The 22,514-nt window shown below is 38.8% G+C and overlaps 1 protein-coding gene across 4 annotated transcripts in view; it reads right to left on the bottom strand.

Annotated features, from left to right (window-relative positions):
- DLGAP1 (DLG associated protein 1) overlaps positions 1 to 22,514 on the bottom strand; it is a 132,033-nt gene that overhangs the window by 24,572 nt on the left and 84,947 nt on the right. For 2 of the 4 annotated variants that reach the window (XM_062501043.1, XM_062501025.1), the window contains exon 6: positions 1,726 to 2,121. In XM_062501043.1, coding sequence (XP_062357027.1) covers positions 1,726 to 2,121 — 396 coding nt within the window. The remainder of the gene's footprint in view (positions 1 to 1,725; positions 2,122 to 22,514) is intronic. The other 2 variants (XM_062501051.1, XM_062501034.1) reach the window with 1 other exon arrangement.

Below are 22,514 nucleotides of genomic sequence, written 5' to 3'. Positions count from 1 at the left end.
TGCACAGCTGTGAGGATGGGACCACGCACAGGCAGGACTCGCATAAGGCTGTGTCACTGCTGAAGGTTTTGGTTTATGTCATCCCAGCTCCAGGTGGTTTGTACCATATCTTCGTTGGACAGTACACAAATACTGCCTTGGCACACCCTCATGTACCATCCCCAGATTTCTTGACTATTTCATGTGATTATACTGGTCATCTGTAAACTGCAAAGTTTAAGAGGGAGATTGTCAAAGGCTTGAAGAACATTTGGAGCTATGTTTTCCTCAAATCTCAGGAAACTGAGGCCTCTACACCTTTCAAAAGCAGCATTTGTTACTTGCAACACTACCTTAAGAAAAGATAGCATGGAGGTGGTCTCTCAAGTACCATGATTCACATTACCATTTTGGCTTCTGCAAACATGAAAATTATTTCCTTGAGCCCATTATTTTGCAGGGTCTTTGCTAAGGAGTCTTAGTTTCTTGGATTGGTGAAATAAGGGATTACAATAATATAATGGCATTTTAGGCTTGGATGGTAATGGGAATATATAACAGTTTTCCTCTATCCCTGTCCCACCTGGATCTTTCTCCTGTGTTTAACATTGAACATCAACCCTTCTTTCAGAATATACCCAAAACAAACAGATGTGACACAGTAAAAGTCTATAACAAAGGCAGTGAATTGAACCCACAGGCAATGGTTATTGTTGCCCTTCCAAGAAGAAGTGAGAGTAAAGTCACAGCTTCTCCAGCAGTTACCCCTGGGATGGCATACTTCAGCACAGCACCTCTCATTTATCTCATTGGACTGATGTAGAGATTTCATAGTTAATTCTTAGACTTTACTAATCAGATAAGCCTGTCCAGACACACAGTGTTGTGCCTACAACTACCTTCTGCAAGAAAAAAAATTCTGTCTTCTTGTGAAGACCGATAAGCTGTGGATTGCTATTCTATTTGCTCAAGATTCATCTGTCAAAACTTGTGTTGATACTCAGTTAATTTTAATTGCAAGTACTTTGTTACAAAAGCTAATCTGCAAGCAGATAGTCAGAAGTCCTATGCACATCATTTTTTTGTGGGGAGTAGGGGATTGGGAAAGATTAATTAAGAAATCTAGTTCAGTCTAGTTTAAAGTCTAGTTTTATTTACTCTTGTCCTTTCTGTAAACAGGAATGAACCTTGGCAGGGTTAGTTTTCTTGTTTCATTCCACTAGAGGTAACAAAATGTAATTTTCTTTAACAAGGGCAAATCAGAAGGATCTTCTGCTCTTGAGGCTGAGATAGGAACAATGCTGCCTCATTCAAGTGGCTACCAGTCATTATGAAATGCATGAATAAGCAGCAACAATTAATTCAGTGAGGCTGGATGAAAATATTTTTTGGTGATAGTGTAATGTAAATCATTGTTTTACACATTCCCTTTCAGTGATTTAATTCATGCCTTTCTGACCCCCACTGTGTTATGATTCATAGATTAGTGCTCATGTGTGTAATTTAACAGAGTTGAATAACAAACAGCACAAAGACTCAAAAAAAAAATCCTTGTATCCGATGTATTTATGATAAATTAGGAAAACATCATTAGTACCATGCAGAATGATTATGCTGATGCAAGTTCTACATAGGTACCTGTCAGGACAAGAAGAAAAATACACAAAACATTGTATAATGAGCAGTAAAACAGATGCAGAAATCCAAAACAATGGCCAAGCATGTGATCTATGTCATGTACTGTACCTGTATTCCAATAGATAAGCATCTGTTTTTCTTGAAGTGGTCCTTCTTCCTATCTTCTACTGCAACAGTGGCAATGGTGGTGGTGGTGGTGACAGTGGCAGTATTGTTCCCTACATGTTGGCTTGCAGGGCCATGGATCTGTGCATTGGCAGCTTCAATAGCAGCTGTCAATGCCTTCATACTGTCCAGGCTTTCCGTGGAGTTGCTAAGTCCAGACTGACTGATGATATCACCCCTCTGTCCATGCCCATCCATGTATGCATCTTGGGCAGACTCTGTGCTGCTCTGGGCTGTGATGGAAATAAAGGGTTTGGTGGTAGTTCTCGGTGGGACTGGAGGAGGCGTCTTCTTGTAGGTGGTAATGCAGGATGACACTGAAAAAAACATAGCAGAGTTCTTGTTTTATTGATGCTGCGGGGAAAATGGATGCAAGTGTGATATCACAGCATCAGCAAGCATGGACAGAGCAGAGGTGAAGATGAGGCTGTTAGCCAAAGAGCCCCCAAAAGTCGATCTACGTGCCATAGTAATGTCTTGCTTATCAATGTCTTCTATTCCTCCTATGTGAGTGGCAGAACTGCTAGTAGGGCAAATAGGAAGAGAAAGTATTTATTTACCAAGTTCCTCCTTAGTCTTTTTGGGATTTTTTTCCACAATATATTTTCTACTAACTGTCCTAAGTCCCGTGGGTACAAGTCCTTCCACCAAAACGTCTTCTCTGTTTATGGCTCCCAAACAAGATTCACAAGGATGGTAAGTCTCCATCCACTTATCCCAGCTAAACTGTACTTCAAATAGTTTTATTGCAATTGTTTGATTCTGTCTCCCTATCTTGTCCTACTATATGCAGAATCTCAAACCACATTTTTCTGATGAGAGAGAGATTCTCAAATCATCCTTTATCAAAGTTTGTTAACACTCACCATGCTTGGACTTGTGTATTTCTTTCTATAAAATGTCTCACTTGTTGCACAGACTTCTTGAACACTTTGAAATGCTCTGTAAATTGTTGAGAACATATTTAAAAGAACATTTTGCCATGCCTAATTTCTCACCATAAATATAACATCAGTTCTGGAAAAAAAAATCACTTGATTTTACACAGAGAATTAGTGTAATGAAGTCAATGGCTAAAACCGGTCAGTCAGTGGTAAAGAGTAAGTATAAATGTGTGCAATAGCAAAGACTTCATTAAAAGTTCGCCTTTTGAAGACTATGCTATCTTTTTAAGTGCTGCTATGTGGAGTTATAAGCTTAGCTTGAGATTCCCAGGTTAAAACTGTTGTTCTGTATGCACAGAATTACATACAGAAAGCACTACATGGAGATTGAAACATCTTCCTTTAAGGGTTACTTTGCAGCTCTGCATTACTGAAGTCCTGGAATGCTTTCAAGGGAGGAAAGAAAGTCCATTAAGAACAAAAAACAACCATGATATGCTCTATTTTTTAACAAAATAAATGCAGGCATGAACCTGTGCAAAGTTCAGACACAAACTTGTTAACATAAATTCTTATTAACAGTAATCATATGGCAAGAAATGATTCGTCAGATCATTTTAATTGGCAGATGTCTATGCCACCCACATAAAAGGTAACTACTACAGCTGTTCTGTTCTCTGTTTGCACTGTATCTGCTTGTTGAGCCAGAAGCCATTATGGTATTAATTTGACTAGCTCACATCCATATGTCTCCTATCTCCCCATAGCTGTAGGAATAGTTACAGTGTAAAAGGTGTTTCCAGGGCATGAAATCACACGGGATTTTTTTAAAGGACTCTAGTATAAGTTTCTGATAACATGTCTGAACCCATGTTAAACACGTTGAATGCTAATGGAAAAAAAGAGTGTTTCAGGTAGTGAGGGTTTTGAAACTATGATTCACTTCTGAAGAATCAAACTGAAACCACGGCATCTCTGAGAGAAGAGATGGCTAAAAATGGACTTGTCAAATTTTAACTCTGGGGAAGTGAATAGTTAATAGGGTTAAAGGTGCTTTATAAAGTGCTCATGACAAGGTCAATACCTGGAACTAACAGAAAGGATGACAGTTTTACAAAGGGGATTATAAATGTTGTGTTGTTTTTCATTGGTCTTGATGCTGTCAAAAAGCATTTGTTGTGACAGCACATGAAGGCAAATCAGCTGCTGTTGCTGCAACACAGTCATATACTCCAGGACTCATGGAGAGTTGTGGAGGTTGCTGCTTGAATCAGGATACCCCAGAAACACTCTGGGTGGTTCATGGTCAGGAGAATGTTCTCTGAGTTGTGGAAATGCAAACTGAAATTCAGAACAGAGGAATTCAAAGCACACACATACACACACACACACACACACACACACACACACACATATCCAGGTAACTCTTTGGGAAGCTGGTGCCAAACTTGTCTAATAAAAAGTTCATGAACAGCCGTACTTTGCAATTCAGCAAAGTATAAATTGTACCACTTAAAATATACTAGGAAAGGTCACTGGGGAACTTCTGGGGACATGCCAGCACCTTCAGTACATCCCAGCACAGCACGTAAGTATAATTTTTCTTACATAGCAGAGAGGGGGATGATAATGAAACACACTTGAAAAGGCATCTTAGGTAGGAGAGAGAGTATCAGAACTAAAAAGCAAGCCTCAACAAGACAGGTCCCCACATCACTGGGCATCTTGCACTGGAAAGAAAGTCAATAGCAACTGTCTATTGACAGCTACCATGCTCTCTGGACACAGCAGTACAAATACAGAATTGCCTGATTAAGTCGTCTTTCATTCTGTTGGTAAATGTACTCAATGAGGAGTATAATCCACACCGCATTGAAAGATGTTTGCACTCAGCTAATTAAATCTGAAGTTATTCTTAAGAGGGGGGGAGAATTGACAAGTCATACGGTGAAATTGTAGAGAAACAGCAAAACGTTCTTTCAGCAAGTCAAAACAAATCCTCGGTTTCCTGGAGTCACGCAGCACATACTGTACAGCTCCAGAGAAGCAGAGTGTGCAAGTCATAAAAGAACCCCAGGCACTTCATTACTGGAAATGATGTAAGCTCCTGCCGCTCCTCTGCAGAAACGACACCAAAACAATGCCGGGGTCGCCGCCGCTGTCGGAGGCTGCTGCTCTCAATGGCCCCGAGGCACAACAAGGAAAGGCTTTCGGTCCCACCGCTCTCCTTCGTGCGCGCTCAAGCACCTGGCAACCTGCGCCAGGGCAACCTGAAGGATCTGCGGCTCTTCAAGCGGCCACGGTGTTTTGAACGCCAAGCTGCTCGAAAAACGAAACCAGTCCTTCCCAAGAAAATTGCCAAAACGCTGGCGCTCTCCTTGTCCAGCCAGGAGAGCCTGAGCATCCAGTGGGTGCAGGGAGAGCGCATCCATGCGGAGTTTTGGCCCTGCGGGCGAAGGAGGAAACTCATCTCTGCATCTCTCCTGCGGCACAGACTGCCCGGCAGGAGGACTCAGAGGGAGGAGGACACTACAGGATCACAGGACTCGTGAAAAATTTGGAGAAATCCTCACTTCATACACAGGGAACTTTCAAAGTGTGGAAGCTAGTTTAATTCACATAAGGAAGTGTATTTAAAGGGCTGTATAAATTCCCTGATAAATATGTTCTCGGACATAGATCAAGGAGTGAAGTTCTGTACGGAAACTGATCTGACTGGAGAGTCAAGTCAAAGTAGTTAGTCTTGTGAATCATTAAAATTGTTTAGATACAGAGTTAATCAGAAATCACTTGTTCTGAATATTAGAAGAACCCTCAGTTTGACACAACATAGACTAGTTTCCACTGTTTTTTTCCAGAGAGCACATGCTGCTGAAGCAGGTACACATTCCTCTCCCAGGGCATATGCAAGTTTTAATCCAGAAACTAGTTAAGTCATGAACAAGAATCCTCAGACAGCCAAAGCACTTTGAATCAGCCTCACTGTTTCCAGTGCATCAGTCCTCCAAGTTATACTCTCCTTTTCCTTTTGATCTTTACCCTATTTCTGTGGACTGCCATCAGGTTACAGTTTAATCCCAAATGCCTAGTGAAAAAAAACACTTTCTCCAGATTAAAAAGAAAAAACAACAAACCAAAGAAGAAGCCACAGTTTTTGTCTTTTGGTTTTTGTCTTCCTCGCCAGTATTTCCAAACAACTAGCTCATGGGACAGGAATTTGGAACAGGGAGTGTCAACCACCCAGTTCAGAAGGAAGTCTAATGATAAAAAAAAAATAATCCCAGATTGCATAATAATAAAGGCTTGAATTTGAATGTTTCATTGTAAGAGTACTTCAGTTGTTTAAACATGCTCACTAGGGGAGATGAGCCCTCAGGAGCAAACATCAGCATGCAAATTCAAATTTTTAACTGAGTGAATGGGTGCTCAGGAGAACCCCAAGGCAGATTAATATTTTGAAGGAATCAAATTCATCCAGTGCTTTGAACAGTTCAAGTGATGAGACACATCAGTAATGTATTTCTAATTTGGCAGTTTTATGTAAACTTGATTAACAAGAATAAATGAACGTGCAAATTTAAAATTAAGTAACATAATAGTGTTTCTTCTGAGAAAAAGCATGAACTCCACAGTTTGAAAGGAGCAACAAAGGACACAACTTTCTCAGCACAAGAAAGATGTGGACCTGTTGGAGCAGGTCCAGAGGAGGCCCATGAAGATGAGCAGTTGGTTGAAGGACCTCTCCTGTGAAGACAGGCTCAGAGAATTGGAGATGTTTCACCTGGAAAAGGCTCCACAAAGGCCTCACTGTGGCCTTCCAGTATCTTAAGGAGGGAGAGGGACTCTTTTATATGAACGGATAGCTACATGACAAAGGCAGTGGTTTCAAACTGAAAAGAGGACAGGCTTAAATTAGATACTAAGCAGAAATTTACTCTAAGGGTGGTGAGGCACTGGAGGTTGCCCAGAGAGCTTATGGATACATCACCCCTGGAAGTGTTCAAGGCCAGGTTGGATGGGACCCTGAGTAACCTGGTCTAGTGGTGGTGTTCCTGCCCATGGCACGAGGATTGGAACGAGATGATCTCTAAGATCATTTTCAACTCGAACCATTCTGAGTCAACGATTCTAACTTGTACACAACTAAGTATGAGAATAAAATGCAGGAGTTGTTCCATGCTACACAGACAGACCTCAGTCTTGTGATTTACTGTCTGTTAAATGGGTGTGTTAACAGTGGTGCCCTTGCACCACAGATACAGGCAGATCTCAGCAGACCTAAGCTTCAGTACTGCAGCCTCTGGGTTTTAGAGGTGCAGTGCTTGACTTGCCTTGTTAGACTCAAACTATACAATTATTTACTTTTATTTTTTTTTTTTTAGAGTTGGGAGTAATGCTTGAAAGTAGGGTTTCAGATCCTGTATTGTTATTTTTACATGCAAGAAATTGGTATGAAAACAGAGCATGCATTATCTTAATAAAAACCTAAGCAGATGGTTTCTGAGGATGTAGAGATTTACTCTTACAAAACTGAAGCAAAGATTTTTATAAGAAGTTTTAAACTGCCCAAGGGAATAATACCACAGTGAGTTATGGATGTCATTATTCCAAATGAGAACTACTGAAATTTAGACACCACACCATCAGGAATTCTGCCAAGGCCATGCTTTTTCCAGACCTCCCTCACCACCAAGCTGATACCTTATTTGATGAAAGCCTAATCTTCACTGGTTTAGGAAACAGGCAAAACATATAACTAAAATCCTGCAGAAATTTATACAAAGTATTTATTTTTTCTGGCACACAGTAGCACCACAGACTTAATACCCCATGTGCTCAGAGGTTTAAAGCCATTGCTGGTGACTTTCTTTTAAGTCTGGACATTTTTGTTTGCAAGTAGGGTGCTTCCAGCTGGAATTCCAGCTGGATACAGTGAAGGATCTCCTGAAGGTGAGACTAAATATGGCTCATCCTGCATCTCAAATGAATTGAGCTGGAAAATCTGCATGTGCATACCCAGTGGATGACAGGTGAATATTTCTCCAGCAGATTTTTTTCTCCTTTTAATTTCTTCTGCTGGAAGCTGCTGATACCAGTCAGAAGCTTAATTGCTATCTCAGGGAAGCTGAATTACTGTGCAGGGAACAGGTAAGACAGCGAAAGATGTCTGCTAAATGCAGTTTATCACTAGGATATTATCACAAATTATGGATGCACAGACAAAACCCAGGGCATTTAGGCTTCCCAGGAGACCCACTTTACTCCTTGTACTACACAGCTACTGCTGAACTTCTCTCTATAAAAATGACCAGTACATTAACAGCACACAGCTTAAGCATTTCAGCTCTTGTGGCCCAAAAGTCAGGAGTCTATAAATAACTGCATCTCTGGAAAAAAAATTTCACATTAACTGAAAGTTATTACCCAGTGTGGATCACTGATGGTATATAATTAACTCCCAAAACTTGTGAACTTTACTGGTCTCAAGCAATTAGCACTTGGCTCTATTCATGGCACACAGGTATCATATATACCTACTGAAATTCAGTCAGGCTGAGAGAAATCAGAAGAGAAACTGTTCTGGCCTTGGCCCTACCCTAACCTTTGGCTAGAAACAAAGAATCTGGAAAAACACCACCAAGAACTTCAAGGATAAGGATGTGAGTCTGTTCAGGACAGAGTCTCTCCTGTAGGTTTGAAGATTCAAATGCTTTGGTACAGTCATGGTAGAAGGTCTTCGATACAGAGTACCAACCTCTACATGCAATGAAACATGAAGGAAAAGAAAAAGGAGATCTTTTCACATGTACAACACTTTTTTTTTTTTCTGAGAAAATTGGGGAAACACTGCTTGATCTGTTGCTTAAACTAACTCTTGCAAACCGTTCAAATGCTTTCTGCTCTTCACTGAAATTTTATCTCCCCCCATATTGGAGCAGTAATGGAAAACATGAAACCTTATAATTTCAGATAAAAATAGGGTGTTTAAAAGTATTTTATATTTCAGAACTTGTATGTCATAAAATCGCCATAGTAAGAAATGAATAAGCTTTCTGAATATCAGTATTTTAATTTTGTAATAGGTATTTAGGGAAAACAAAGAAAACCTTGTGAAATATGGTAGTTTATCCCACTTAGAACAAGAATGTGTAACAGTAAATAAATGTAATAATATTCATCATAATGAAATCAGATTATTTTCCTATATATTTTTCCAGGAAGCAACTTCACTGGCACTTTGATATAATACTTTGTTACGTGTTACTGCAGCACTCTCGAGTTCCAGAATTTGCATATTTTCCTCTTGGCAATAATGTTAATAAAACAAAATGGGCATTTTTTTAAAATGTGGAGTTGTGCTGACCAAATACAGACATATCTGTGTAAACAGATCTTTAACTAAAAACACAGTACAATAACCAAACCCGAGATTTTCAGAAACACAGGGGGTTGAACTGTCTGCAAGTATCTAGTCACCACAGTTAGAAGATGTATTTAGAAGTTTTCAAATCTGAGCATGCTCCGAAAAACCCATCACTTATTTTTTTGCCTACTGAGTAATGGCTGAATGTAAAGACTTTGTCTACTAGTGCACATTGCAAGTTCCTAATAACTTGGTGCTAATAACTTGGAAAACATGCCTCTTTACATTCCTAAACTGGATTTGGATTCTTGAAAACCTCACCCAAACTGTGAATATTAAACCTAATTTCCAGACTGTATCAGTAGCTCTTTCAATATTCCACAAGTCAGTGTGTGCCACGTCCCATTGTGTTTGGGCATGTCACTGCAGGTGCTATTTCTTGACATTAATATGTAATAGCAACAACTACTGGTGCTGGCCATATTAATACACTTCTATATATGCTGTCCCCTCAGTTACAGAGAGAATAGTTAATATCTGAGAATAGTTAATATCTGAGCATCCAGGAGGCTTAAACCCTATCAAACCTGGAGATACATCAAGGCAGCTGTTTGGTCAGAACCAAGCCCACATACAAGTAAGTATCTCCTGATTTTTACTGAAGCAGTTTATTCAGATCCTCCTTCACAGTTTGTTAAGAACTGCATTTTGTCCTTTCTGAGCCTCTGCTGCCAATGTCTCATCCTTTCATGGTGGCAGACTGATGATAAAGCAAGTTTAACAGCCAGTCATTTTAGGAGGAGCTTGTCATAAATTTGACTGAGAAAGTGCAAGTTGAAATTGTATCATTCTTGTCACAGGAGGTCGGACTAAAGAATAATTAAGATGCTCCCTTTCTGAATCCCTGAATCTCAGAAACCAACCTGTCTCCCAGAACCTGGAGGAGACTTAAGCAAGCCAATTATCTCTGAGTAATCTGATAATGCAGCATTTAAGTTAGCTAGATATTGATGTTGCATCACTCTTTTCAACATTATGGCAAGGATTTTCTTTTAAGCTCCTCACTGCAGCTAACTTTCAGAACGCAACACTTGACATTTCAAAGTGCGATTTCTATGTAAGAAAAAATGTCTGTAAAAGTTGTTCCCTCTTCCTCAGTCTGGAAATGTACCTTCTTTATTTGCTGCTGATGTTAGCAAGAAAACAGGTTTCTACTGGTTTTTACTCCCAGTGGTTTTCTGAATACTTAATAAACTTAAGGTAGAGTAAGCAGAATTCTGTATTATTGCCCACATTGGTATCAAGCTGGTCTCACAGAATCTGATTAGTGATGCATCTAAACTGGCTTAGAAATTAATTAGTTTAAATTGCTGCAAACTCATCCATGATGTGGATATATTTAGAAGTGAATATAACTGTTAATGTCTTTTTTAAAACTTAAATGAAAATGAAGGAAATGAGAGTGATTATTTCAAATGATTTATTGCAATTAACTGCATCAGTTTGACAATTTTAAAGTGATTTCCTTTTATGCCATGGTGTGCAAACAAGCTGTACATTGTTTTCAGTTATATCCATTTGAATCCAGTAAAACTGTGTAAGTATCATTTAAACCAGTAAGAATTTGTGAAATTTAATTTTCTGGGTCATAATCAGTTTTCAGGGTTGCTGTATTTGAGTTCAGTTGTGCCTGCATGGTTTTATATATATATATATATATATATATATATATATATATATATATATATATAACTTTTATATCTGTGATTTTTTTTAAACTACACTAAACCAGAGAACACAATGAGCATGCATTATTCTAATGTATTTTTACTAATGAAATTTTTAAAACTGACCCACAAAGGGAAAGTTCTGCACTATGAGACAGCTCTGTGTATACATATCTATCTATATCTAATCTAATATATCTATCTATATCTATATCATCTATATCTATATCTATATCTATATCTATATCTATATCAATATCAATATCATCTATCATCTATCATCTATATCTATATCTATATCTATATCATCTATATCTATATCTATATCTATATCTATATCTATATCATCTATCATCTATATCTATATCTATATCTATATCTATATCTATATCTATATATCTATAATCTATCTCTATCTCTATCTCTATCTCTATCTCTGTCTCTATCTCTGTCTCTATCTATATCTGTATAAATACACATACACGCATATATAGGGCAGTTATATTCATTCAATCATTAGGGGACTAGTATACACAGCAAATACAGAAATCTAGGTTCACCAGTTTTGCATACTATTCAACCTAAGGCTGTTCAGAAGATTTTAAGAAATCAAGGAAGTCATTGCTCTGACATAGCCTATTCGAATGCATGTAATGCAGCCTATAGGAGGTGGGATTTGTTATTTTCAATACAATAACAACCTACTTTATTAATCAAACTATTTTATGATGCTGCTGAGTATAGGCTGTGATTCCGCAGAGCAGAAAGCACTTTGTCACCTGATCCAGCAATTAACTCAAATCTCTTCAAACTCTTAAAAAAAAGCATATGTTTTTTTCCTCACTACTTGGTGCCACCAAGGTGTTACTTCTTTGACATTGTCTCAAAAAGTCAGCATTTCAGTTTTGGGGATCTTGTTTTATGCTACTTGATATATAAGATTTTGTTAAATAGCTTGTCTAAGAGTTAAAAGTTATTCAAATGACAGTGATGATGAAGGGCTGCTGTATTTTTATCAGATAGATGTTGGGAAGAAACTCCATGAGCACTAAAGACAAGAAAATAAAAGCCAATGTCAACTAAAAGAAGAATGTGATTGATAAAAACTAATAGGAACAACTTTTTACCTATTGTGAAGTGCCATGAAGCACCACAAGAATTGATTTAAACTATTTACTGCAAATTTCAGTGCAACACAACAGGGTTGAAAACCCTATGCAGGTATAGCAGCACACTGTATTATTCTCATAGATAAAATCCTTATAAACATAACTGTAGAAAACCAGGTTTCAGGAAGAAAAATATCACGTGCCTATTGAGCAAGAACATCTGTTCAGACAGGGAAGTAGTGACTTGTTTTTAAGCAGCCAGTACTGCATTTTTCAGCACACTTATCACTTTTGAGGTGTTCCTATCCAAGCAGGAATCTCTAAAACAAGCAGGCTATGTTCATGCATTTCCTAAAAAATCCAAACCAAAACCAAAAGCAAGAGTTGCTTGCTGCAGGAAGAAGGGAGGGAAGAAGGAAAATTACAGCTAAATCTGTGCTCCAGGCTGAACATTGACTTGTCACCCACAAGAGAAAATTATGCCCCAGCTCAAAAGTTCTGCCTCTGCTGATAAAGTTATCAGATGACCTGCAAAAAGTCACCTGTCAGGGCAGATCCTCTAGCACAGTGGGGGAAAATCCAATCCCGTCTCAAATGAGGAGGAAATGTAGACAAAGTGTTTACACAAGAAATTATGCTTATCTTTGGCCCAATCTCGGGTAAAATAGCAAAACAGAGACTTGAGAATGTCAGCACTTTTCTTGAATTAACTCGAAAAAAATTAATTGTTTGGTGAACAAGGCATATGAAAAATATGTTGGAAATGCACATTTAGTGTTGAGAGGAATTAAAATCTACATCATACCTTGATTTCTATCCTCTAATGTTACATTCAAGTGAACAAGTTACATCCTTGCCCAGTGACAGGTCTGAGGTCACCATGAGTGACCTCATCCTTTCAGCTATTTGGTTGTTTTTATGACAAGGGTCCTACTTAATAATGCAACAAGTCAGCTGAAAATACTCCTAATGTGAAAAATTCGTAATGATCAGCCCAAGTGCCCTGAGCACAAAAAATACTGACATCTCATTTACAGTCATTATAGTGTACAGATAAGAGCATTTCAATAAATCTGAGCACAAAAATCACTTATTGCTGGGAGTACTGAACTAGCACCCAGAATACATTCAGATACAGAAAGATTGTAGCCCTGGCATGCATGAAAGAGGACAGACCAGTCTTGTGTGACTTTTAAGCAAGGTATCAGTGAAAGATGTTGCAATTTCTTTCCACATTACTTCTCAATTTATTAAAAAGATGCTTGTAATACAGCTTCACAGTTTGAAGGAGATGTCAGACACAAACCCCCATTATCTTCCCTAGAGACACTAACTGCATGTCTGATAATAGTCTAACAGTTTTTGTCCTTATTTTTCTTCCATTTCTTTTTTATTAAAAAAAAAAAAATGAGTCCAGTAGAGGCAGAAAATTTAAAACTTGGCATCATGATCTGGAAACCCTGAATTTGTGCCATATCATTCCAGTGGCAAAAATAATGGGTTTATTTTACATAATTTCCACAAGTGCAAGAAGCATTGTCACAGTATAGAACCATGAGGGTATACTCTTCTTTCTCCAAACCACTCACTTTATTTTCCACTTACAGTTTAGTTTAGTGAGACATTTTGGAATTAGTGCTCATCATTAGCACCTCCCTTTTCTCTAACCCCTAGACAGCAAAACAATTTTAGCATTTCTCACCTTTACTTAAATATTAAAAAATGAATGATGCATTTTGTAGTGACTTAGCTAAAAGATAAACCCAGACATTCTGGGTTGGCTAAGCCAAAAGGTAGACCCAGAACACCTATTTGAGACAGAAGAAGAGAAAGCAAACAAGCCCAAACAAATTTTGACACTTGAAATTATTTAGACCTTTTGAATCTTTAGACTACATAAATGCTTTCTGTAGATCACAAGGCCAATAGAAAAATCTTTGCCCTGCCGACAAAATGAATCCTACAAATCCATACAATTTCACATGCAGATAGCAAACACTACAGACTTCTCAGTGCATGAAATTCAGGAAAGATCAAATTTATAATCAAGGCTCCAATTTTTGAATTTTCTTCCTACAGTTTCCTCTCCCAGCCTGAAACTTTCTCTTCTTAGTCATCCCTCTAATAAGACCCTTTTATCACACCCCCATATTACCCATATAGACCTGGTGTTTATTTTGGATTGGAAATCGATTTCTGAGACTTTATTGGGTAAACCCAAATCTATGACTGAGGAGGGTAAACCCAAATCTATGACTGAGGATGCTACCAGAGGCTTACAGGATGTGAAAGAAAGAGGAAGAAATCAAGTCTGGATCCTCTTGTACAAATTGTTAAGTTAAAAATAAATAAATAAACAAACACATAAACACACTAATAGAAATAGCTGTGAATATTAGTCCAAACCAAGGTTGCTAAGAGGGCAACTCTCAGCCTGGTTCAACTCAGGCTGTTTTGCTCATCTCTGCTTTGCTTGAAAACCTTTCTATGACCTCAGTTTCTGTTTGCATGGATGTTTGAAGAATGTCTGTCTTAACACCAGCACCTTTATCTGCCTGGTTAACATGTGGTTATTCATTATTTGTTATTCTCATCAAATTACAGATTCTGAGCATCATCACTGTCAAATGCCAATCACTGAGCACAAAAAGCAAATAATTAAAATGGACAGATGATGACTAATCCACAGGCCAGGGTCTGCTTTTCCTAAACTGCCTCTTAACAAATGAAAAACAAATACATGTGTAATAATGATGATGGTTCACAAACAACATGTGAACTGCAAAAATAATTTATTCAAAATTAAAATCAGTTCCAGTGAGTAAATCAGTCAGCTCTTGTTACAAATAATATTAATATAATTTACTTTTTATCACAGGAGATGTAAGAGGACACACAGAGTGTGTCTAGCTCTAGGTCACAGCAGCATCATCCAGGGCTGCTCAGCACCCAGCTGAGAGGATGGGCCAAGGCTAGTTGGATGCTTTCCAGAAGAGCTATTACTCTGGAGTAATTATGCATTTTGGAAATGGTTTAAACTGAATCACGACACCCAGATTTTTATTTAAGATTAAGGGTATCCAGATGAAGAGCTATTGTGGAATAACCACAGTACTCTTGGAGAATTTCCAGAGAGACTTTACTGCAGAGAAGTACAGCACATTGAGCCAGCAGTCTTCTCCCACAGCCTTTGTTTTCTTCAGAGTCTGTCAAAGGTTAGGAAGGTCTGGCTTCCCTCAGCTTTTAAAGACTAAAAAGGGCAATATTCAAGATACTTTGGCTGAGTGACTTGGGTGAAGAAAACAGCAAGAAAGTGTGTGCATGAACTAGTTTCTGTCTAAGGTTTCTCAGGGCACAGACTCCCCTACCTGCACAATGATTAGAAAAAGCATGAACGAATATATTTTAATCATTTCAAAGTAGCTTATTACATACACAATGCCATTCTTTTGTGTCTAAGACTGCCGTTTAATTCACGTACACCAGGAGTGAAATGTACTCAAAAGATGAACTTTCTTAGCAGTTTTCCTGAATTTAGTGCTTAGTCCTGTGGGTGAGTCATATTTTTCTTGTTATCCCATTCAGTTGACTTTTCTATACATGTGTTGAATGTGCTGTGTATCAACAGCTAAGTAGGCCACCACAGCAGTTTTCTTTGAGATTGGGAACCTGCTGATTTCTCCTGCTTATCAAGAGAAAAATGTCATCTCAACAGGACAAGATTGTTTCATATTTCTCCCTATTTTCTTCTCGTGAGCAATTTTTTTAACCCCCTAGAGCCAAGTAAAAAGTCATCAGTCTAAGAATTTTTTTAAAATTTTTCTTATTTTCTAATACTTTTACATAATTAAAAAATATAGGAATACTTTTCCTTACATAAAAGTTTAAAATGTGAAGTTGGAAAAGCATACCCTTAATGTTCTTTATACATGCCTGCATGGAATCACTTTATGTCTATTTTTAAGCACAACAAGTGGAATTTAGACTCTTATAAAGCAAAACAAGTATCTACCTGTGAACTACTCTATAATGATAAAGGAAAAAGTGCAAAACCTTTCAAGAGAGAAATAATTTCTAACCTTGCTATGTTTATACATCAGAATGGAAGTGGTCTGCTGGGCACAGAATCACAGAATCATGAAAGTTGGAGAAGATCTTCAACCTTCAACAGAATACCATCCATTAAAAACAAACAATGAAGTGCCATGTCTGCTTGGTTTTTGAACACTTCCAGGGATGCTGATTGCACCACTTCCCTAGGGAGCCTCTTCCATGGCTTAGCGTGTTAAGAGTCTTTCAGGATGGAAAGCGCTATTCACTCTAATTTAACTTAGCATTACAGTTTGTGTCCTAAGCTGCTCTGCAATGTTCCAGAGCCTTCTTTTTTTCACTACCACTTTAACAAGTTAAAAGTAAGACCTCCTAGATTATAGTATTAGCCTCACTAAGGAGAGCTGAGCACACATTTCTTCCCTCTCCCTTATAAATGATATGTTGCCAAAAAAAAAATAAAATTGGGCTTAAAAGGCTATATTTCACAAATTTTAGACTGCTGTGTGCCACTTGGTCAAGAACTGAGCTTCCCATGACCTTCCACAGCCTGCCATGTGTGAAATGCATCCTACGTGACAATTTTAACATCAGTTGCATCATTAACACATGTTCCTGGCTGCACAGTGTTTTTTTTCACTTTGCCAGATGAGGCAGAGGCTAGATGAATTGTTACTGTGCACATGAAGTTTTCTAATAAAAACAACATGGCATTATTGTTCTTGGAAGCGTGTTTGGAAAATCTTACCCCACGTTGTGTAACATGCATCAGGATGACAGGTGGGCGAGGCGCTGTGTGTGGGGCAAGGAAGAGGAGCCCATAAGGACAGTAAATACCTGTGTGCTTTTACCTGCCTGAACACATAAATACAGCCACCCGTGAATACACACGCTATGTTCATCTTCAACCTTGCCTCTGAGTTTTGCTCTTCTTCTCATCTTGCATGATGCAACAAATTTCAAGGCATGCTTTTCTCCCGAGCTTCGATTTGTATCTTTGGGGTTTTTTTATGGGGCGCTCCTTTCGGGTAGCATTCTCAGCTTCCTCGGCATATGACACTGGGAAGGATTATTTGGTCTATCCACAGCTTTCATGTCAAGTCCCAAAGTATATTGTAACACTGACTATGCAGACTCAAATCCCAACACTAAATAAAACCACATAGAACTTGCAGTAATAAAAAGGCTAAAACCTCAAAACTAAAAAGCTATGGGAAGTGAGAAGAAGAGTTTCAAAGGCTTGGCCAATGTCCAGGGCCCTTCCCGATGAGGATGAATCTGCCCAGGTGATCCTTTCCTACAGGTAAACTAGGCAAACACCACAAGCTAAAGAGATGAGTATCCCCAGCATGAGCTGGTTTGGATCCAAACGCAACTTCGTTCCCTGACAGTTCTGCACTCCATGGAACAGCATATGCAGATATACTCAGAAATGCTTTTTCTTGAAAAAGCTTTCTTCAGCTTTAAGGTAAGTGTACATGCATGTGCATCTATTTTTATAAAGGTGTTACTGGGACAAGGAGGGAATTACAGTTAACAGCACCAGGTGTTCTACAGCTTTTTGTCAAAGACAAAAATAAAATTCTGCTTATGAGCAAAATAATGTACATTATTTCACTGCTCAGTCTAACACCAGCCCTATAATTACTAGATTCTCAACTATCTTCCACATTCCCCTTGAGCTATGAATTACAAGTTTTCAGCATACTGGATACCAATACTGTGGCATGATTAGATTACCATTTCCACAGGTTGCCAAAGCAGAAGAATAGCTCATCTAAGTATGAATAGATTCATTTACTTGAAGAGAATTTTTTTACCTTTCAGGCTAATCATCTGTGTCTAACACAGAGTAAAAAGAACACAGATTATTTTCAGGCTAGTTTCTCTTAGAAAATAAAATGACCTCCCTCTTTTTTACATCCCAGTGTTTGAAGGTATGCAGATTTGAGGGTTTTGTCTGACTGCTCAGAGGAAAGTTGTTTGCAGAATGCAGATACAGACCTGTTTTCTGTTGTAGATGGAATCCATTAGTCACTAAGGAGGCTACAGCAAAATGGAAAGTAGCCATTTTGTGTTCATTTTAGTGCACAGCCTTGGAAGGGAGAAACACACAAATCCATGTAATTTTTGATGTGCTATTGAATAGAATGTAAAGACTACAAGTATTTTATTAGTCAGTTATAGGTTAAAAAGGTATTTTGTACAGAGTAGATATTTCCCTTTGGAATTCATGAAAACATAACAGCTTTGAACTTGAAACAAGGACCAACATTTGAGGATATTTGTTATTTGTAGACTTTGTTAAGTAAACATTTAACTGTACATTCAGAAACACTTAGATCACCAGTATGCCAGGAACTCCTGTTCCACTGCCACCAAGCAGCTGTAACCCAGCCTGAGGGGCAGCACCTATCACAGATCTCTTGTGCTGCCAGAACTGCAGGTGGAACTGGCAGGTGAGTCCACTCTACTGTTCATTCAAATAAGTAGGTAATAAATCACATGCAACACGCTTGTTTTTTTTTTTTTTTTTTTTTTTTGTGGAAGCTGACACACTGCAAGTGGCAGCTTCGGTGGCTCACCAGCTCTACTTGCCCACTGTTGACGGGACCCTGGTTTTGCTAAAGTGCATTCACATCCTTGCCCTCCACCATGGGATAAAGCACACAGAAACACATGTTGCCTTCCCAGCTGTTCACATCTTACAAAAGGTTTTTGGCGGATGCAAAATGACAGAGAAATCAGTGAAAACTCATAGGAACTTCCATCAGTGAGCAACCTTTGTGGGCCATCCCTTGTGCTTGCAAATGAAATTCCTGTCATATATTTGTGGCCTGCCTGGCATTTTTCTTGCCTGTGTTTTAACTCATTAAACAATTTTATTATTTTAATATGGTCTCCAGACCATCTGCAAACCACCAGTGCCTTATGATAATTCTCTGCAGTGATTACATTAAAAACTTGTTAAAAAGGCAAATCTGAACAACTTCGGAGATGCTGAAGGAGAACCACAGATTTCTTCTTGACATGCACCATTATGTAGTTAAAGAACATTCCACGAAACACAAGGATATTCATTATTCAATAGATTACACCCTGTTATATCTTAAGCTAGTCTTTAGCAAATGCTAAAAGGACAGCCTTATTTAATTAATGATGGTTTTCAAATTACATTCAGGGAGAGAATAGCTGCCTTTTCAGTTTTTGTTTGCCCATATGTGTCCATGTGAGCACTGCGCACAGAAATTCTACTCCTGTCTCCCTTGCTCACATGTAGACACACACATTGTTCTCCTGATTTTGTCCTGACTGTTCCTGGACAGTTTTCTATTCTAACAAGCATCCAGGCAAACAAAAACATGTTTCCTGTAGGAAAAAGAAGCCCTTTACTTCGGGGTATCCACATCTCTCTCTGTCTAGGACAAACACTCACTGTGTTTTCTAGTGTGGCCTCTCTCCAAGTTTTCCATCCCTTCCCCAGCCCGACCTCACATTGCAGCCTTGCAGATGCTCTTTCTGAGCCTCACTGCTCTCTCCAAACAGGTGTGATTACAGCTGAATTCCTCCTTTCCTACAGACTCTCAGGACACCATATCTTTGCTTTGGACTTCAACGCATTGTTTGATCACTGGGCTCTTGTTAATCTGCTGTTTTGCTTTCTATAACAGCACAATAAATGTCACCTTCTTTGTACAGAAGGATAAAGTCCCTGTCTGAGTGCCTACTCACTGCACATAGTATGCACAAAATTCCTGAAGTTTTCCAATGTGCTGTTTATGTCCTGTTGCAGTACTGTCTGTCTGAAAAATCTCAGTTATGATTTGGCTTCTGTTCTGGGTAGTTTCAGTCTGGATAATTTCAGTTCCTTGATGCAAATGGAAATCCGAAACAAATACAAAGCACACTCACACTCCGCTTAGCAAATATATCCAGAAAACAAAAAGAGGAAAAATCTGGGAGAACCTGTATAAATGGCTATAAATACTTGGAAACCACAGGCACTCTGTCAAGTAACTTATCCTACCCTCCTTACAAGAGCTATACTTGAAGGGGATGAACCACCCTTGGCAACGTCTGCCTCCCTCCCTTTACTGAACATCAGGCCCAGATGACAAATTTTGGATGGCCGATTAAGAAAGTGGAACCCCAATACTAAACAACTTCAGCATGCTGCTGCACAAAAAGATACTGTTCTACTCTCAGGGTTTATCTGTCTCAGATGCAGTGCTTGTCTATACATAGAAACGCTCTTTGCTTTTTGTTTAGTGCTGTGCAGTGCAAATCAGTGGTTTGTAGACAGCTCTTTCTAAGATCCGGAGAACAAATACTTGTTTCTTTTCTCTCTGATTTCCTCCAAGTTAACAATATATATTGACCTTATGGAATCTCTGTAGCACATTGTGAATTATGTATGAAATGCAATTTTCCTGTCTGCTGTGGACATGTTTGACTGTGCTGTTTGCAGCACTCAGTGTCAGAGGGCTTGCAGTGTTCTCAGCAAGACAGCTAGGCCAACTGAACTCACCATAAAGAAACTGTCAATATTTAATTAAAATAAAATTATTTTTCATTCCTTAAAATCGAAATTATTAAAAGCCATCAGCTTGTCATAACTCCCATCCCATCTTCTAACACAGTTTAAAACCTTTTCACAGAATCATGGAATTGTTAAGGTTAGAAAAGACCTCTGAGATCATCACTTCCAACCATTAACCCAGCACTGCCAAGTCCATCACTAAATCATACATCCAAATGCCACATCCACATGTCTTCTGAACACTTCAAGGGATGGTGATTCCACCACTTCCTTGGGCCGCTTATTACAATGCCTGCTACTGTTAAAGCAGAGAAAGTTTTCCTAATGTCTAACATAAACTTCCCCTGGAACAACTTGTGGCCACCTACTCTTGTCCTTCCCCTTACTACCTGGGAGATGTGCCTCATTATATCCTCCTTTCAGGCACTTGTGGAGAGCAATAAGGTCTCCCCTGAGCCTCCTTTTTCCCAGGCTAAGCAACCCCAGCTCCCTGAGCTGTTCTTCACAAGAGCTGTGCTCTAAAAATAGGTTTTATTCACCCAAGGGTTCAACATGACCTTATAGTGAAGTGCAATATGAAGTAAACAGAATGCCGAAGAATGGAATAGAATGGAGTGGAGTGGAGTGGAGTGGAGTGGAGTGGAATGGAATGGAATGGAATGGAATGGAATGGAATGGAATGGAATGGAATGGAATGGAATGGAATGGAATGGAATAGAGTAGAATAGAATGGAATAGAATAGAATAGAATAGAATAGAATAGAATAGAATAGAATAGAATAGAATGGAACAAGAACAGAACATTTTGGTTGGAAAGGTCCTACAACATCATCTAGTCCATCTGCATCTAGTCCTTAGCACTTCAGGGCTGAAAAGAATTTAAAGCAAATTATTAAGGGCATTGCACAAATGCCTGTTAAATGCTGACAGGGATGGGGCATCAACCACCTTCCAAGGATGCCTGGTAAAAAACCCAAACTTCAATCAAAGAAGATTCAAAGCATGGGCAGATGCCTTACTAGTGAGCCTAGAGTCAAGAAGTCAACAGTTATTATAACCTATTCTTTTTTTCCAGCAAAACTCGCTTCAGTAACAGTCTCCTAGATTACAATAAATGTGTGATCTCAGATAAGAGGTCCCATACAGACACAATCTAATTTTCATGGGTAGTCTGGCTTGTGCTGATTCCCTGGTCAGCATGTTTCTTGTGCCCTCCAATTTGATCATCACAGATTGTCTGTGAGGTTTATGCATGTGACTCAGAGACTAAAGCAAATCAGAAAGAATTGGCTGATTTCTAGTGGGGACACATACTTTAAAAAATCTAATCAGAATACTTTTCCCTAGCTGAGTTATTAAGAAGGTGGAACAGAAGCAGGTTTTTACAGCAGTAATAATTTTTCATTCCTTTTGTTACATCCACTATTAAAGTGTGTAATCAGTGTTTCTTCTCCCCTCGTCCTACTTCTACTATCATGCTAGGAAAAAAATGCCAGTCTAACAATGTAAAATAAATGGAACCACTTATTAACATTATACAAAAGCTACAGAAGAGGCCTGAATTAGTGAATCTACTGTGAGAAAATTTCAGCTAGGTGGTTTTTTTCTCTCCTCTTGTGCAACCCTCATTGACAATGTCCCATGTGTACACCAGGAATGTAGGCTTTGGTTTTGGATGCGTAATGGGGTAGGAGTGTAACAGGAGCCCCTGGCAACATGAGTACAGCATCCAGACCCACTGTTGCTTTTCTGACATTGAAATTTTTTGGGGAAGCATCATCTACACTCAAGCTTGAGCTAGTGACATAAGTAGAAGCAGAAAATGTACACAAGCCACCTTTAACTGATGAGCGTGTGAGTAAATCAGGCGGGCACTCAAGTACAGCAAGGAGGTTTGCGTCAATGGTTCATTCTGCTGATGCAAGGCTGTCCTGCAAATTGCACCCAAAAACAAGCACGGTTGGCTTGGAATGTTTACTTCTGAAAATGAATCATAAAATGGATTATTAAAATACACCAAATCCTGAGTTCCTTGTGGGCATGTGTAATTTGTAATCA

The sequence above is a fragment of the Cinclus cinclus genome, chromosome 1 (assembly GCF_963662255.1).
Source record: "Cinclus cinclus chromosome 1, bCinCin1.1, whole genome shotgun sequence".
NCBI lineage: Eukaryota > Metazoa > Chordata > Aves > Passeriformes > Cinclidae > Cinclus > Cinclus cinclus.
This window is presented reverse-complemented; position numbering and strand designations above follow the sequence as displayed.